The sequence below is a fragment of the Coregonus lavaretus genome, assembly GCF_964263955.1.
Source record: "Coregonus lavaretus genome assembly, chromosome: 13".
NCBI classification, from domain to species: domain Eukaryota; kingdom Metazoa; phylum Chordata; class Actinopteri; order Salmoniformes; family Salmonidae; genus Coregonus; species Coregonus lavaretus.
The window spans coordinates 11,432,359-11,451,874 of NC_140000.1; the positions used below are offsets into that span (position 1 = coordinate 11,432,359).

The 19,516-nt window shown below is 41.2% G+C and overlaps 2 protein-coding genes across 2 annotated transcripts in view; both read right to left on the reverse strand.

Annotated features, from left to right (window-relative positions):
* Nucleotides 1-206, reverse strand: part of LOC311140492 (cell adhesion molecule CEACAM8-like) — a 99,749-nt gene extending 99,543 nt beyond the window's left edge. The window contains exon 1 of the mRNA XM_084175573.1: nucleotides 79-206. Coding sequence (XP_084031699.1) covers nucleotides 79-124 — 46 coding nt within the window. The 5' untranslated portion in view covers nucleotides 125-206. The remainder of the gene's footprint in view (nucleotides 1-78) is intronic.
* Nucleotides 207-3,469: 3,263 nt separating this feature from the next.
* LOC311139362 (cell adhesion molecule CEACAM2-like) lies at nucleotides 3,470-19,086 on the reverse strand (the record flags this gene model as incomplete). Its single annotated transcript, XM_084174234.1, has 4 exons — nucleotides 3,470-3,501; nucleotides 9,465-9,714; nucleotides 12,509-12,604; nucleotides 19,045-19,086. 4 exons carry the CDS (start codon nucleotides 19,084-19,086, stop codon nucleotides 3,470-3,472), a joined length of 420 nt encoding a protein of 139 aa, XP_084030360.1.
* Between the last annotated feature and the right edge of the window lie 430 nt (nucleotides 19,087-19,516).

Consider the following 19,516-nt stretch of genomic DNA (forward strand, 5'->3'; position numbering starts at 1 on the left):
TTTTCCCTTCTTTTGACTTTTGTCTGTCTCTGAAAGCCAAGTTTCTGTGCCTTACTGTGAATACTTTAAAAGTCTTACCTGAGAGTACTGCCATGGTGAGAGAAACAACTGTAGCTGTTTCCATCTCTCCTGATGTATCAATAGCTTTGATTCAATCAAGTCAAATAAGAGGGGTCTTCGGTTAGCAAAACCAAACCCTGTACATCCTGTCTAAAATAATTTGCATAATATGGATAGATGTTAAGATGAAATGCCTTATTGTGTCATAACACATATGACCAAACTTGAATATTTTATGGTGTTAAAAATAAGGAAGCTGTGTTGTTTTCCATTTAGAGTGGTAACCCAAGCATTTCAATGTTCAATTCAATGTTTGAATTTGGTCAATTCTTTAGTAAATCAAACATAATATTGGTCAACATAGAATATTTTGGACGCTATTCAATTAAATCAAAGTATCACTTTACACTATATATTACCTTCCCGAAATGTCCCCTGTGAATGGAAAGGTTTAGTGTGTGCGTTCTCAGTGAGGGGAGGAGTCAAATACAGTCAAACCAAACGCAGAGGGGACCATATAACACCACAAGGTGTCAGTATTACTCAAAGAACTACAGTGTAGATTAAATGCTTTACTAGGTCTACGTATTGATGGATTTATTTATTTGATTTCAGCAATTGGTGCCCAGCCGGTATGGGCTTTTAAAACAAGAACATATGCACAAAACACAAAACAAAATTACAAAATATAGCTGTGAGCAGCAAATAATGGGGTTCACAGGACGACGGAAAGGACACAAGATCAGTTGGATAACAAAGCCAGCACTCTATCATGTAGGGACTACAGTATCTTCCTTTATGTGCAACCAGTGATACATTACCATGTTTATCTCTCAATACCACAAGGATGATTCAAGTGAAGTATGTCTAGTGCTGTAGGTTGCTGAATTGAGCAGGTAATCATTCTTAAAGTCATTACCTAATGTATTGAGTTTATATACCAATTCTGGGGACAATTTGACTAATGGTTTATGTTAAGCTTTGTGAAATATTTTCTGCGTTATTTTCACAATATTTCATATTGTTCCTCTCCATAATTTAAATCTAACATTAATTTGTATTAGACAAAGTCCACTTGATCAATAGATTTTGCTCTAGTATATAGGTGCAAATTACATCTACAGTGCCACCAACTGGTCTGGTGCAGCCATCTAAGGTTGCAGTGACTTTATATTCACAAAGCTTCTAAGGACATGTACATAAGGTTTACATACCAAATTTCATGGCCTCATGTCCATCGGTTAAGATGTTATTGCCCAGGTGTGATATGGTGCCATTTAGTGGTGTAGCATGGCCGACTTTGAATGCAACATTTCATTTTATAGAGGAAAATGTATTGAGTCTATATACCAAATCTGGAGTCAATCTGACTTATGGTTCATCAGCATTTTTCACACATCATGTCCAAATCATCTGAAAGTATCTAAAATTAATTTGAAGCGCAACAAAGTCCCTTATATATGATTTGATCATGATATGCAAAAAATGCTAAAATTGGTCCAATTTCTAAAAATGGGATTTGTGCCACAAATGCTAAAACAGTGCCAGGGAAACTAAACCAAACAATGGATTGCTGCATACCTTGTCCATATACTGTTTACATGAGAAGACGTTTTTCAAAGGTTATCAAAAATGTCCAAGATGGAGGAAAACCTATCTTGACTCACCGTATGGGTCTTTGGGGCAAATTTGTTCAGCATGAGAAAAGACACCTACATACTGTAACAATGAGTCGAGATGCAGGTGCAGGAGAAACGTTCAATAAAACAACAAACATGAAACGAGACAGCGTAACAGTGGCGACATACAGTGTGGGAAAAAAGTATTAGATCCCCTGCTGATTTTGTTTATTAGATCCCCTGCCCACTGACAAAAAAATTATCAGTCTATAATTTTAATGGTAGGTTTATTTGAACAGTGAGAGACAGAATAACAACAAATAAATCCAGAAAAAAGCATTTCAAAAATGTTATAAATTGATTTGCATTTTAATGAGGGAAATAAGTATTTGACCCCCTCTCAATCAGAAAGATTTCTGGCTCCCAGGTGTCTTTTATACAGGTAACGAGCTGAGATTAGGAGCACACTCTTAAAGGGAGTGCTCCTAATCTCAGCTTGTTACCTGTATAAAAGACACCTGTCCACAGAAGCAATCAATCAATCAGATTCCAAACTCTCCACAATGGCCAAGACCAAAGAGCTCTCCAAGGATGTCAGGGACAAGATTGTAGACCTACACAAGGCTGGAATGGGATACAAGACCATCGCCAAGCATCTTGGTGAGAAGGTGACAACAGTTGGTGCGATTATTCGCAAATGGAAGAAACACAAAATAACTGTCAATCTCCCTTGGCCTGGGGTTTCATGCAAGATCTCACCTCGTGGAGTTGCAATGATCATGAGAACGGTGAGGAATCAGCCCAGAACTACACAGGAGGATCTTGTCAATGATCTCAAGGCAGCTGGGACCATAGTCACCAAGAAAACAATTGGTAACACACTACGCCGTGAAGGACTGAAATCCTGCAGCGCCCGCAAGGTCCCCCTGCTCAAGAAAGCACATATACAGGCCCGTCTGAAGTTTGCCAATGAACATCTGAATGATTCAGAGGAGAACTGGGTGAAAGTGTTGTGGTCAGATGAGACCAAAATCAAGCTCTTTGGCATCAACTCAACTTGCCGTGTTTGGAGGAGGAGGAATGCTGCTTATGACCCCAAGCACCCCACCGTCAAACATGGACGTGAAAACATTATGCTTTGGGGGTGTTTTTCTGCTAAGGGGACAGGACAAATTCACCGCATCAAAGGGACGATGGACGGGGCCATGTACTGTCAAATCTTGGGTGAGAACCTCCTTCCCTCAGCCAGGGCATTGAAAATCGGTCGTGGATGGGTATTCCAGCATGACAATGACCCAAAACACACGGCCAAGGCAACAAAGGAGTGGCTCAAGAAGAAGCACATTAAGGTCCTGGAGTGGCCTAGCCAGTCTTCAGACCTTAATCCCATAGAAAATCTGTGGAGGGAGCTGAAGGTTCGAGTTGCCAAACGTCAGCCTCGAAACCTTAATGACTTGGAGAAGATCTGCAAAGAGGAGTGGAACAAAATCCCTCCTGAGATGTGTGTAAACCTGGTGGCCAACTACAAGAAACGTCTGACCTCTGTGATTGCCAACAAGGGTTTTGCCACCAAGTACTAAGTCATGTTTTGCAGAGGGGTCAAATACTTTTTTCCCTCTTTAAAATGCAAATCAATTTATAAAATTTTTGACATGCGTTTTTCTGGATTTTTTTGTTGTTATTCTGTCTCTCACTGTTCAAATAAACCTACCATTAAAATTATAGACTGATCATGTCTTTGTCAGTGGGCAAACGTACAAAATCAGCAGGGGATCAGATACTTAATTCCCTCACTGTAGCATGAACACAGGAACAATACCGACTGAGGAATAAACGTAAGGGAGGGACAGATAAAGGGGAGGTAATGAGGAAGGTAATGGAGTCCTGGTGTGAATCATAATGATCTGCAGGTGCACGTAATGATGGATGCCAGGTGTGCGTAATGATGAATCGCAGGACCGGTGGTCAGTATTCCGGTGACGTCGCACGCCGGAGGGGAGAAGCAGGAGTAGACGTGACACATACAAAGTTTCAAGTCTATAGGTCAAACGAGGCGGTGGATAGGACGGTTTAAGTGAGACTGTTTATAACAGCTCCACCTATATGCCAATCGCTGCCATTCTTTTTTACCAAGTTACTCATGGCCTTTAGTTTCTGTGTGCAAAAAAAGAGGTTCCAATCAATGCGTAAGTTATTTAACCATGGGAAAGGAATAAAAAATTATCGAAGAATAACAATAGCTTTGCTGTCAAACCCTAATTAGTTAATCACCATAACAAAGTACAGCTATCAATCACCTTGTCACATTGTACAAACAATAAACTTCTCCTTTTCCCCCAGGGTTTGAAAATAAATTGGGCAATATCTAAAAAAATATTATAGCCTGTGTTTGTCATGTAGCCAGAACACTTCAGGGTGAGCATGAACACAAGACAGAACTTCTCCGATCATCATATATGGGGAAATAAAACACAAATTGGATTGTATTTTTGATTTCCCCAAGATCACACAATAAACAAAATCGTTCATCTTCAGGGACTGTTAAATCTACCCGTCTCTATTGCCAGAGGGAGGGTGCTGGATCTTAGCTGTTCACAAACTGACCTTTCACCTTTTGTTAGGTTCAGATTGACATATGGTTCAGGGCTGTAGTTCTGTGATACCAGCTGTATAGCCCATTGCCTGTTTATGAATCTTTTATTAAAGAATGTGAAACAATGTTGTGTCTGTTTGCTGCCTTTCATAAAATCATGCATTTAAAAAAAATATATATGGCCTAAAATAAATGTGTTCATATGGGCAGAATATTATCTATAGTCTAAAGCATATCGAATTCTGATCAGCTACGAAAATAGAACATTCAATGCAAAAAAAAATTATCTGCTGCCGACATTTGGATGTGTCAATTAAAAGAGACTGTCAAATGACTATAGAAATTTAAACATTGTGATTTTAGAGACACAGAGTAACAATATCCTATGATTAAAGGGTTAGGCTATACTGAGCTCTCATCATCATTTTCATTATTCACATCATTCCAATTCAATCAATTCACAATTATCAGCTTTGGTATTGAGATCAGTGAGTAGCAGGCTTTCCAAGTGAGGAGAGACACCAAAGGAAAACGTCTGAAAACTGAAATTATTATGAAATTCGAGGCACAGAAATCCAATGTTTAAATAAAATGTCAGCCTTTCCCCCTACATTTCAACAGTCTAATAAGTCAATTTAATTTAATTCATTTGGCCTATGTCATTTCATTTAGTCTCATTATGATACAGAAAATGTAGGCTATTTCAAAATAACAGAATACCATATTTTGAGTTGACTATAGACTATTAGTAAAGATCTACCCGATGTTCAACTTTAAGGAAAGGCATCTTTTAAAACTATTTTGATACTCACCTCATGTCTTAATAATATGAATGAGAATATAGTCCATTAAAAAAAAAATCTGTATTTGTCCATCTCTCCCATTGTTCCCATTTCCAATAAAAAAATATGCCTGTGAGATTCACAAGACTATAACATTGAAATAGTTAACATACACAACATTGTTTCACATTCTTTAATAACCAACTCATAAACACCTTACCCTGGCTGGCGAGGGCACTCAGGTGAAGAATAATAGGCACACAAATTGAAGAAGACTATTTGAGATCTGAGAAAAAAATCACCTTTTCTAAAATAATTTCCTGCAATTCTACGTCATTTTACATGAGTGGAGACATTACAATAATATTTTTTTATACCAGACAAATGACCAAAATGACAAGATACTCTGACATTAACATACGGAGATCAATAAAACTAACGACCATGTCTTAAATGCAACTAATAGCATAGGCCAATGAAAAGAGTGGATACACAGATTGCAGGCCTACAATATGAGGAAATTATAGTCCACCAACTTTCCAGTGACACTCACTTATCCAAGGTTCTGGTGACATCCCTGACAAGCAATGGAATCCGAATGTATCCTCTCTGTGCTAAAAAAAAATAACCTGGCGCATGAAGGCTACACCTATAGACGGGAACGACAGACCGCAAATAAGTCCTTCTGGAAGTGCACAGAATATTATGTTTTCGAATACCGAGGTCACGTAATGCTCACTGAAGGGGTTATCTCCTAGTTCTGCTGGATACGCAGTTCTTTCAGTGACTGGAACATCAAATCAAATCAAATTGTATTTGTCACATACACGTGTTTAGCAGATGTTATTGCGGGTGTAGCGAAATGCTTGTGCTTCTAGCTCCGACAGTGCAGTAATATCTAACAAGTAATATCTAACAATTTCACAACATATACCCAATACACACCAATCTAATTAAGGAATGGAATTTAAGAATATATAAAATCAGCAACAACAAAAAAACGTCCCTTTTTCAGGACCCTGTCTTTCAAAGATAATTTGTAAAAATCAAAATAACTTCACAGATCTTCATTGTAAAGGGTTTAAACACTGTTTCCCATTCTTGTTCAATTAACCATAAACAATTAATGAACATGCACCTGTGGAACGGTCGTTAAGACACTAACAGCTTACAGACGGTAGGCAATTAAGGTCACAGTTCTGAAAACTTAGGACACTAAAGAGGCCTTTCTATTGACTCTGAAAAACACCAAAAGAAAGATGCCCAGGGTCCCTGCTCATCTGCGTGAACGTGCCTTAGGCATGCTGCAAGGAGGCATGAGAACTGCAGATGTGTCCAGGGCAATAAATTGCAATGTCCGTACTCTGAGATGCATAAGACAGCGCTGCAGGGAGACAGGACGGACTGCTGATCGTCCTCGCAGTGGCAGACCATGTGTAACAACATTTGCACAGGATCGGTACATCCAAACATCACACCTGTGGGACAGGTACAGGATGGCAACAACAACTGCCCGAGTTACACCAGGAACGCACAATCCCTCCATCAGTGCTCAGACTGTCCGCAATAGGCTGAGAGAGGCTGGACAGAGGGCTTGTAGGCCTGTTGTAAGGCAGGTCCTCACCAGACATCACCGGCAACAACACCGTCGCTGGACCAGACAGGACTGGCAAAAAGTGCTCTTCACTGACGAGTCACGGTTTTGTCTCACCAGGGGTGATGGTCGGTTTCGCGTTTATCATCGAAGGAATGAGCGTTACACCGAGGCCTGTACTCTGGAGCGGGATCGATTCGGAGGTGGAGGGTCCGTCATGGTCTGGGGTGGTGTGTAACAGCATCATCGGACTGAGCTTGTTGTTATTGCAGGCAATCTCAAATCTGTGTGTTACAGGGAAGATACCCTCCTCCCTCATGTGGTACCCTTCCTGCAGGCTCATCCTGACATGACCCTCCAGCATGACAATGCCACCAGCCATACTGCTCGTTCTGTGTGTGATTTCCTGCAAGACAGGAATGTCACTGTTCTGCCATGGCCAGCAAAGAGCCCGGATCTCAATCCCATTGAGCACGTCTGGGACCTGTTGGATCGGAGGGTGAGGGATAGGGCTATTCCCCCCAGAAATGTCAGTGAACTTGCAGGTGCCTTGGTGGAAGAGTGGGGTAACATCTCACAGCAAGAACTGGCAAATCTGGTGCAGTCCATGAGGAGGAGATGTACAGCAGTACTTAATGCAGCTGGTGGCCACACCAGATACTGAATGTTACTTTTAATTTTGATCCCCCCTTCGTTCAGGGACACATTATTACATTCTGTTAGTCACATGTCTGTGGAACTTGTTCAGTTTATGTCTCAGTTGTTGAATCTTGTTATGTTCGTACAAATATTTACACAAGTTTGCTGAAAATAAACGCAGTTGACAGTTTTATTTTGTTGCTGAGTTTACATATATGGACAGCAATGACAGAGCGGCATGGACTAAGACACAGTAGAACATTATAGAATACAGTATATACATATGAGACGAGTAACGCAAGATATGTAAACATTATTAAAGTGACTAGTGTTCCATTTCTTAAAGTGGACAGTGATTTCAATAGGCAGCAGCAGCCTCTAGCGTGCTAGTGATCAACTGGAGGAGCTCCTGACATACCTTCAGGTAACATGGATTCCAAATCAAATCAAATCAAATTGTATTTGTCACATGCGCCGAATACAACAGGTGTAGACCTTACAGTGAAATGCTTACTTACAAGCCCTTAACCAACAATGCAGTTTTTAAGAAAGAATACCAAAAAAAAAATTTATAAAAAAATAATAATTAAAGAGCAGCAGTAAAATAACAATTGCGAGGTTATATACAGGGGGTACCGGTACCGAGTCAATGTGCGGGGGCACCGGTTAGTCGAGGTAATTGAGGTAATATGTACATGTAGGTAGAGTTATTAAAGTGACTATACATAGATAATAAACAGAGAGTAGCAGCAGTGTAATAGAGGGGAGAAGGTTGGACGCATTCGAAGAAAGTCAATGTTTCCCATAGGCTATGTCTTGTTTAACATAATAATGGCTTTATTATTCTTATTATTGATGACATCATGCCCAAGGCCAATAACAAGGCTTACTCTTATGTTTGTATATATTTTTTGGGTTATTTGAAATACATGTTTTAGGCCTACTTATTTTTGCCCCATCATTTTTTGTATTTTGCTAAGCTTTTTGTTGATAAATAAAGGTTTTATAGTGAATGGTTGGTGTTAATGGATGGAGTAAAAACGAGATAAAACGAAAACACATAGATATTGGCTGTTTTTAGCCTTCAGCATTTATATAACCACATGAACAAATGTATATACATTCTGCCCATATTATGTATATAGGCTTAGGCTACAATATACTGCCCATATGAAGGAATGCATATACAATACTTGTAGCCATACATGATTTATTGAAAAGCAATAAGAATACACATTTCATAACAGACTCATGAACACAATCAGGAAATAGTTAACATACACGACTTGTTTCACATTCTTTAATGACCGACTCATAAACACATGCATGCTGTGACGAGTACTGAGGATACGAAGAGGCAGGACGCAGAAATTAACAAGGTCAAGGTTTACTCAAACAATGACAAAGAGAATGAACAAAGATAGAGTACATGACATGAAGCAAAACAATCACACACAACATCCTACAGAACAGTCCAGGGCTAAATAGGGGTAGTGATGAGATGAGGTGCAGGTGTGCTGGAGGTGATTAGGGTGCGTTGGGTTTCCATTCCGCCTTGTGGAGGTGCTTCGCAGAGCCTGTGACTCTCCTTCCTCGCATGACTGTCTCCATCTCCGTCTCCTCTGGTACCTCAGGGTTCTGGTATTAAGGGCCCAGCATGAAAGAGGGGAGGTTGAGCAACAGTGATTTACAGAGATAATTTCTAGAGACCATGTTCAAAAGACCCATTGGGCCATTTTATCAATATTATGGGTGCATTATGGGTCCATGTTATTAATATTAGTGTGTACCTAGCTTCAGCATCCCATCACTTGCAACCAGCAATCCGCCACCAGCACATGAAATAGTGATGACGCACAAGGATGAAATGACCGAATAAGGCCATTGAGACCTGCCACATGATGAGACCATCTTTCTAAAGCATGATATGTTAATTAGTGATATATGAAGTTGGGAAAATATCTCCATAGACTTTATCTAAAACTGAAAGCAAAATATTCAGTAACAAAGCATCAAGCCTTGTTATTTCTAAGCAGGTGTCGTTTAAAGGGAGCTTAATCATGAGATGACTACATTAACTACATGAAGGGTCATTATCAGAGTTGACCTAAATGGCTCAATCGAAATGCAGATAATTAAGAAGAGGTAGACATGCAGATATAAGGTTAGAGACTCACAGCTGATGTTAAGTGTCTGGTTGTCACTATTGATGGGGTTGGACACAATACACATGAACAGCCCCTTGTCATACTGGGTCACACTGACTATGGTGAGAATACATCCTCTATCACCAAGCTGAACTCCATCCCTGGCTGTGACCTCAGAGCTGCCATTCAGCCAGTGGTAAGATAAGGGGGAGGAGCCAGAGGAGGAGCAGGACAGACTGACAGAGCTGCTGAACTCCACTAAGTCTGTGTTGTTGGGAGTTATTGTCAAGTTGGATTATTTGCACTGTGGGTTACATTTTAGTCATTTAGCAGACACTCTTATCCAGAGCAACTTACAGGACCAATTAGGATTAAGTGCCTTGCTCAAGGGAACATCAACAGATTTTTCACCTAGTCAGCTCGAGGAATTGAGCAAACAACCTTTCGGTTATTGGCCCAATACTCATAACCAGTAGGCTACCTGCCGCCGAGTTAGAAGCATAACAATCTTTCTCTTTCCTTGGTAGCCTATTTCATCCAAAGCCATACAATATTCAGGGCTTGGCTTCAGTATCACACATTTTCATCAACAGAGCAGAATGGAACTCCTAAAAATACCTATAAGTGTTATTCAGAAGAGCTCAACAGTGGTATTAATAACAAATAGACTTGGAATCAACAGGACCTAACTGCTCCATATCTCAAACAAATGTTCAATAAAGCAGTTATCATAACTTGGGAGCCAAGTAGGTCATCACAAGCTGACCATGACTATCTTCATTCTGAGTGATACTGAATGTGTCTATTTGAAAATGTACCTGTGGTGGTGGGGCAAGCCAGCAGAAAATACGGAGCGTTGCGCCGTGAATGGCTCAGTGTTCTGTCACTCATGGCGACACTACATCACCGCCAAGTCTAAGGGTAGACCTCGAAAATTCAAGCCCTTTGGGTTCTGCCATAGAGTTACATTAGAAGTGCCCTTCCAAGAAGGCTCAAGGTCACAGATAAAATTATGTCAAATCACGTTATATGTACAGTAGCTTTGATTGGACTGATCATGTCAACATCATACTTTCAAAATCTTAGCTAGCAGTCATCATCATGAATCAAGTCGACAATCTACTGGCAAATCCTTTTTAATACTTGTCATATGAAGAGAAATAACAAAAATTAATAAAATGCCATTTAGCAGACGCTTTTATCCAAAGCAACTTACAGTCATGCATGCATACATTTTTTTATTACATTTTTTTGTGTATGGGTGGTCCCGGGGATCGAACCCACTACCTTGGCGTTACAAGCGCCGTGCTCTACCAGCTGAGCTACAGAGTTTCATCCATATTTTTATTTTATTTAGAAATAATGAAGAGAAATTATAAATAAAACGTATCACTGCTCTTTGGCCATTGGACATAAACAAGTTGGAAATCGTAAATTCAACAATGAGTGGTAGTGGCTAACTGCAAGCATTGCAAAGCAATCACTAGCCTGCTATTCAGTGGAGGTTCTGTGTGGTCCCAAATCTGGGATTAAAGGGCTCTTTTCCAAGATTAAAATAACAAACATTCAACATTGGTCACGCTGTCAATGAAGCATGATTTGTGCAGCGCTCAAAACAACTGTTAACTCGGAACTGCGAAAACTTGACTTCCAGTGAGTTCAAGACAACTGGGAAGTCGGGAATAAACGAGCTCCAACTGGCAAAATATGTTTTGAACGGTCATCCAACTCGGAATTGTAAATCCAGCCTCTTTCTCTTTCTTTGTTGACAAAATTTGCCCATGAAGGACCGCCGCTCCACCTTCCTGTTGAAGTGAGCACAGCACAACAACTTGAGTCCAAAAATGTATTGTATGCTGCTGCATAAATGATGTAATGTGCCAGGGAGAAATGTATACTGTAGCTAAGAAAGTCATACTAAGTGTATGTTGTGAAGTAAGCTGTTAGTAGCCCATGTGCCTCACCCTAATAATTTGGTCTATTTTCACCTCTTAGTTTCGCCTACTGTTCTGACTTGGTGGTGCACATGTAGCCTATAACCTGTTTTAGAGAAATGTAATCATCGAATATTGTAAAAGCTTTCATTGTCTGCTTATATGCCCCCTTTATTTATCCTACGGTTCTGACTAGGTGTACAGGGAGAACACTGTAAGAACGGCCCATGTTCTGAATTCTGTCGCTGTACATTTCAAAAGTGCTGAACAAATTATTGTATTGACTACGTCCGTCGTAGCTCGCTCATTGTCTTAATCGAAATTACGGATTGCCTCTTATCCGCTTTTCGTCCCCTTATGCCATAGTTTGTACATCTCAATTGTCAGTAGAAACCAAATTTGTTTAAGCAAGTCAGCCATATCAGCTATGTTTGTTTTTTAAAGGCAGTAAATGAGGCTGAATGAACTGTTTCGCTGCCAGACAAGGCTCTGCTGATAGCCAGGTGTAGCAGTGGTAAGGTGTTGGGACTGCTGTTGGGACTCTGATGTTGGGACAGCTTTATGCAGGCCCTAACAGTTTGTGGGTACATTTAGTCACCGTTATAGTGCAATGAATGTATTGTTTGGTGTTGTGTTGTGTAGTGGCTATGCTGGCATGCATCCAACATGTTTTAGTTGTATGGACCACCAAGATTTACATGCTAAAATCGCCACTGCATACACTAGTAATATACAACCCATAAAAATACAAATAATAGGGAATGGGAAGAGATGGACAGAAGTAATGGTTCACACTGAGTGAAATCATTGGATTTGAGAAAGACCTAATAATGCAAAAGTAATGACAAACAGTGTCCTAATCAACTTATCCACCATAGATATGTCTGAGATTTGGCCAGAGGAAATGTGTTCTTTACTTCAAAACCATTTACTAAAATATGGTGTTTCAGTGTTATGGTATGGTAGTATGGTATATATATGGCTTTGAAATGTTTCTGCACTTCAGCCTTACAATCAAATATTTAGACTGACGATGTGAAACCTAAAGCTAGAAAATGGAGGGGAAAGTATTGACTGATAAAAGTAGAATACAAAACATCTTCGCAGACACTTCCAGTGTGGTGTTTCTTCCACTGATACTGCTTCAGATGTTATAATGGTCACTGTGTATTGTCCACTGTCAGTCAGAACAAGATTCATGAGCTCCAGGGATCCTGAGGATCTGTCCAGATTGTCCTTCAGGTTTTAAAGTGTCAGAACTGCTGATAAGGTTTAATATAGTAGTTGTACCATTAACTTTCCATTGTAATGCTAGAAATGGCTGGGCTAATGCTCTGTTAAATGTCACACTCCCTCCTATCGCCCCAAACAGGGACCCGTCTGCTAACACACCTGCTCCATAACAAAACCCTGGGGAGGCAAGAACAGGTTTGAGTAACAATGTGTGTCGACTTTACTGTAGTACACAAGTGATCCTGTCTCTGTATGTCGGTTGAATGATGTCACTTCCACAAAATTATTGTGTAACACACCTGGCCACTGATGTCAATGATAGATAGGAGATAAAAATGCCACCTAATCAGGCCTAGCTTTAAATTGGCTAAATCATACAGTATGTTATAGTAAATTAAAACGGATGAGGCAACAGTAACAGCAGCATTTGCCTGAGTTTATATCAGCATCCTTATTTTACATTTTGGGTCGATTGGTAACGCTGTACATTAAGTGGCCCCTATTACTATGTAACTACACAGTAATGACTAGTAACATCATAGTAGTTACATAGGAATTGCTATGTAGGCCTATTTACATGGTAATAGGGTTTAGCGGTATCGGTTATAAGACTATTGGAACAAGGGCTGTGTAATTACAAATCCATTTGCTGAAGGTTATTCCAAATGTGTAATTACTAATTATCTATTTTATGTTACGGAGTGGCCGCGTGGCTGGATTATCTTGACTCCTCTTCCAAATAGCTAAACAACCGTACCTTCTGCACATGTGCTACTTTACGGTGAAAGGCCTGTTGTGCAAACTTCTTTGTCTGCTGTAACTATAAACGACAAGATCGACAGGCGGTCAAAGCTTTTCAGGCTACGATATGGCAGCATATATAATGACGATTACATCAAGCATATCTATGACTATTACATCATCACAAATAGCAGTAGGGCAGACAGACAGTCTAAGCAGTAGTGTTATTTTTTCCGTCTCGGGGCTGGAAAAGCAGTTCGATCCTGTCGTGCAGCCTCAGCTGTTATTACACATTTTCTTATTACACATTTTGTAGTTCCACTATGACGTTTTGTAAATACACGTTTAAAGCTCACCTCCTGGTTAGCCTATTGTCTGCAAAGGTTGTTACACTGTAATTACATAGTGATTAAAAAGTCATTCCTACTGTGTTTCACTTTACATTACATTGCTTGATTATAATTACTTTTCTTAACAACATTGTAATTACATAACATTTGATACAATGTAGCTGTCACAGGTGTGACTTATTTGCATGTTTAATCTAACTAGCATTCCTATTGGTAATGAACTCCAGACATAGAACCTATCACTTTCCACCAGTCTCCCCGTTGGCGACTCAAAGGACATGGCTGGAGGTGTGTGGCCTGGTGAGGTGAGGGGAATGTGCCAGCAAGAGGACAGGTCAGCACTGCCATGGGGGCCCGCGGACAGCTGGATAGAGTGGCTCAAAGTGGTTGAGCAATGGGGTTGAGGTGACCGGTGATGGGCGGAGTGCTGGATGTCACACCATCGTTCCTGGCAGTCAGGATGTCAGCCAGGCGGAGTTGGGGCCATCGGAAGCCTAATGCCCCAGGTCAACCAGGAGAAGAGGAAACAGGGGATGAAGATATGTGACGAATGGCCTCGGCTGCGCCAGGACACCATGTCAAATCAAATCAAATCAAATTTTATTGGCCACATACACTGTATAAAACAGGTGCATTGACATTACAGTGAAATGTAAATGGGCGAGCTGCTTATGGTATTGGGGGACTGTATTTTCAGGGAGACGTTGTTGTTTGTTTCTTGAGTGTATGCAGGGTGTATTTATTCATGTGTGTATATTTGCTTTTCTAACCAGTGTAAAATGTACTTTTGCACGTGTGCCATTGTGCAGTGTTTTTCACAACCAGTGCGAGGACACACTCATTTTAAGTGGGTGAGAATGTCACAGCTGTGACTTATTTGCATGTTTAATCTAACTAGCATTCCTATTAATTAATTGACATGTCATGTGATTTGAACTGTGCGTATTTAAACCCCCTTTTTTGTTTTTCCTGGCGTTCGCCCACAAGAAGTGAATGCAGTCCGGAGGCATGGTGGGTCCGAGTTTGCAGAGAGCTTATTGCTACGTTTGGTGAGAACACATGGCTAACGAAGTTGGGAGAGGCTTTACGGACAAGCCTGGTGCCCAAACGGAAGACGTACTGCTGAAGTCGGAAGTTTACATACACTTTAGCCAAATACATTTAAACTCAGTTTTTCACAATTGCTGACATTTAATCCTCGTAAAAATTCCCTGTCTTAGGTCAGTTAGGATCACCACTTTATTTTAAGACTGTGAATTGTCAGAATAATAGTAGAGAGAATGATTTATTTCAGCTTTTATTTATTTCATCACATTCCCAGTGGGTCAGAAGTTATGGTATTATTTGATGTATCATTAAGGCAAATGTAGGGAGAGGTCAAAGCAGAGACATTTATGTGTTTTTCATAAAAACTCCCTGCAGCTGGTCTGGGAATGTCAATGACGTGATGGCTGTGTGGAGATTGAAGTAACAATGGAACTAGTGTTATCATTTCTTTATGCTTATGACCTTATGAGCTGACACATGGCCACATGCACATAATCTCAGGGGCTGGGGAGGATGATGAATGATAAATGTTTTATAATGTGTTATGAAATGATAATGGTGAAACATAATGAACATGTTTGATATTTTATAATCCAGATACATGCTTAAATAAGGAATATAGACGTGGAGTATATGCTGTGTTTTAAATGAATGCATGTGTTCTTTCACAGGGGCTCTTAAACTGTGGCCCATGGGATTCTTATAGACACATGGTATGCATTACATTCGTTTTTTTAAGAAGGGGCCTAAGCACGCAGCCAATAGGATGATAGAATGAGAGGGGTGGTACAGAACTAAAAAAAAGTTAGGAATGTACGCATGTTTTTTCATTTGGGTGGATATAAGAGATCTTTAAGCCAGAGAGAGACAGTTGGTTCCATGGAGCAAGCTGGGCTTTGTTATGCAATAAAGTCTAATTCTTGAATTCACAGGCTCCGGTGTCTTGAGAGATATTTTTGAGTTGATTATCTAGTCAAATATTTCTACCACGACAAAGTTTACATACACTCAAATAATATTTGGTAGCATTGCCTTTAAATTGTTTAACTTCCACAAGCTTCCCACAATAAGTTGGGTGAATTTTGGCCCATTCCTCCTGACAGAGCTGGTGTAACTGAGTCAGGTTTGTAGGCCTCCTTGCTCGCATACGCTTTTTCAGTTCTGCCCACACATTTTCTATAGGATTGAAGTCGGGGCTTTGTGATGGCCACTCCAATACCTTGACTTTTTTCTCCTTAAGCCATTTTGACACAACTTTGGAAGTATGCTTGGGGTCATTGTCCATTTGGAAGACCCATTTGCGACCAAGCTTTAACTTCCTGACTGATGTCTTGAGATGTTGCTTCAATATATCCATCATAATTTTCCTTCCTCATGATGCCATCTATTTTGTGAAGTGCACCAGTCCCTCCTGCAGCAAAGCTCCCCCACAGCATGATGCTGCCACACCCGTGCTTCACGGTTGGGATGGTGTTCTTGGGCTTGCAAGCTACCCCCCTTTTCCTCCAAACATAAAGATGGTAATTATGGCCAAACAGTTCTATTTTTGTTTCATCAGACCAGAGGACATTTCTCCAAAATGTACAATCTTTGTCCCCATGTGCAGTTGCAAACCGTAGTCTGGCTTTTTTATGGCGGTTTTGGAGGGGTGGCTTCTTCCTTGCTGAGCGGCCTTTTCAGGTTATGTCGATATACGACTTGTTTTACTGTGGATATAGATACTTTTGCACCTGTTTCCTCCAGCATCTTCACAAGGTCCTTTGCTGTTGTTCTGGGATTGATTTGCACTTTTCGCACCAAAGTATGTTCATCTCTAGGAGACAGAACGCGTCTCCTTCCTGAGTGGTATGACGGCTGCGTAGTCCCATGGTGTTTATACTTGCGTACTATTGTTTGTACAGATGAACGTGGTACCTTCAGGCGTTTGGAAATTGCTCCCAAGGATGAACCAGACTTGTGGAGGTCTACAATTTTTTTTCTGAGGTCTTGGCTGATTTCTTTTGATTTTCCCCATGATGTCAAGCAAAGAGGCACTGAGTTTGAAGGTAGGCCTTGAAATAAATCCACAGGTACACCTCCAATTGACTCAAATTATGTCAATTAGCCTATCAGAAGCTTCTAAAGCCATGACATAATTTATTGGAATTCTCCAAGCTGTTTAAAGGCACAGTCAACTTAGTGTATGTAAACGTCTGACCCACTGGAATTGTGATACAGTGAATGATAAGTGAAATAATCTGTCTGTAACAATTATTGGAAAAATTACTTGTGTAATGCACAAAGTAGATGTCCTAACCGACTTGGCAAAACTATAGTTTGTTAACAAGAAATTTGTGGAGTGGTTGAAAAACGAATTGAATGACTCCAACCTAAGTGTATGTAAACTTCGGACTTCAACTGTATATTGTTAAGCTGAGAGTAGAGTGGAAACGAATGGATTCGGTTCAGTTAGTTAAGTCAGTCATCCTGATGAGCCCTTCCCAGCTAGCTAGTTTATGCTTGCTAGCTGGCAACAACAGCAGCATGGCGTTAGTTAAAACGTGTAGGGAGAAATAACTTGTAGTATTTGTCACCATCTGGATGTCACCATGACATGCCAATTGGCTAAAGTTATGACAAGCCGGTGTGAATGACCAGTACAACGGTGTTGTATCGAGGTGGTTGCCGAAGTGAGTTGCTTCATACCCACTGGGCAGCAGTTGCTTCCCACTGGGCAGCTGTACCACATGTCGCCGGCGGAAGCTAACATGGCCAATTTGTTCTATCGCACTTGATTTTATTTAGAGTAGAATAGCAGCCTACACAATAAACAACTTGTTATATTGGTAGTAACCATCTGGATTTCACCGTGATACAGTCTACTGCTTAAAGTGGAGAGTGTCCATCGCTCCTGCTTGCTGCAGTAAGGAGAGGGATGTAGTGATAGATACTGTAGCCAATATCAGGCCAGGGTGAAGCACATCGATTGTAGTGATGTTCACTCAAAATCTTCAACTATACGGCATTAATGAGATTACTCCGATAATGTCACACAAGCCTTCAATTTGGCTCCCCCACCTGTCCAGCTCAGGCGTTCGGCGTCGCCGGTCTTCTAGCTGCTGCCAAACCTGCTGCTGGCAAACGCCCTTCACTCATCAACCCTGGACTTGTCTCATCATCATTACTCACACCTGGTTCCAATCCCCACTCTATCACTGTATATATACTCCCTCTGTCATTTGTCTTTTGTTGGTCATTGTATATGTTGCTTGTTTTCCTGAGAGGAATCTCTCCTACTATTTCCTGAGTACTTTATATTTTACACTGTGTGTTTCGTCCCGCTTTAAGCTATGGTGCTTTAATAAATTCAGTAGTTCTAAACCTGTGACTGCCTACTCCTCTCTACACTTGTGACCTAAGAAAACAGGAGGCAGCAGGACATCCCGACCTCTCTTCGGGACTGCCATGGACGAGGTGATCCGGACCGTATGCCAACTGCAAGCTACACCTCCACCTTCCCAGCTCCTGTTGTAGAAAATTGTCCTTACACTTATTTAAAAAACAAAGTACTTCCAGAGTTTTTGTAGAATCAAGATATACTTTATTACACAAGCAATAGAGCCGAGCCGGTCTGCAGAGCAACTAACTTTCCAACACTCTCAGTTTATATACAGTTCCATTCTTGCTCATTTTACATACTTTTTAGCTTAATCCCTCCCTGTTTAGTTCCTCCACCATTGTTTCCAGTTTCCACCTCTTGACCGCTCCGCCCACTTCCTTATTTTATAATAGTGGCGAAATCTGACTTCTCTTCCGTCTATATATTCAGTTTCTGGAAACAATAGTGGCGGGACCAAGCCCTGTCACGTAAAAAGAACAGAGCCATTTCCTGGCTCTGTTCTGACCCTTTAATTGTTTCTTAAACATATCAGTCGATACTTAAACATGGCTTAAATATGGCAGGTCCATTTTCTGACCAACAATCAATTCTCAAACATATACAGTTCCCACAAATAGCAGGCGGTTCTCACACATAGCAGGCCCATTCCCAGGCCCATTCCCAGGTCCATTTCCTGGCTCTGTTCCAGGCCTCTTCCTTCTGTACCACTTAGTCTTAACGCTTGTCATGTTGTGATTAACTATGTTTAACTTATAGTCTGAAAATATTTAACTATGTTTAAGATATAGTTTAAGTTATAGTCTACTGAAAAATCCCCAATACTCTTCACGGTCGTTCCAGCCACCCCACCACCAGCTACATCACCCGGTCTGATCAGCAACGTCCATCTGCCCCTCCCAGAGCGGTTTGACGGCACCCCAGCTCACTGTAGGGGGATTCTCCTGCAGTGTGACCTCCACCTTGCACATCATGCCGGGACGGCTTCTGAGAGGGACAAGCTGGCCTTGGTGATTTCAGTGCTGACAGGCTGAGTTCTGGAGTGGGTACACACCGTCTGGGAGAGGGACGGTCCAGAAGTACAGTCCTATGAGCGCTTCACCCAACTCTTCCGTGCCGTTTTCGACCACCCAACAGAGGGCCAAGAGGGAGGTGAGCGTCTCCTCCATCTGTGCCAGGGGTCCAGGACAGCGTCTGAGTATGCTCTGGATTTCCGGACGGTGGCTGCGTCCACTGGCTGGAACAACCATGCCCTGTTGACGGTTTTCCGCAGTGGGCTACAGGCGGACGTCCAGACCAAGTTGGCCTGTCGCGATGAGGACCTCGCGCTGGACCAGCTCATCGCCATGGTCATCCGCCTGGATATCTCCTGTGTGCCCGTCGTAGCCCATCCCAGGGGTT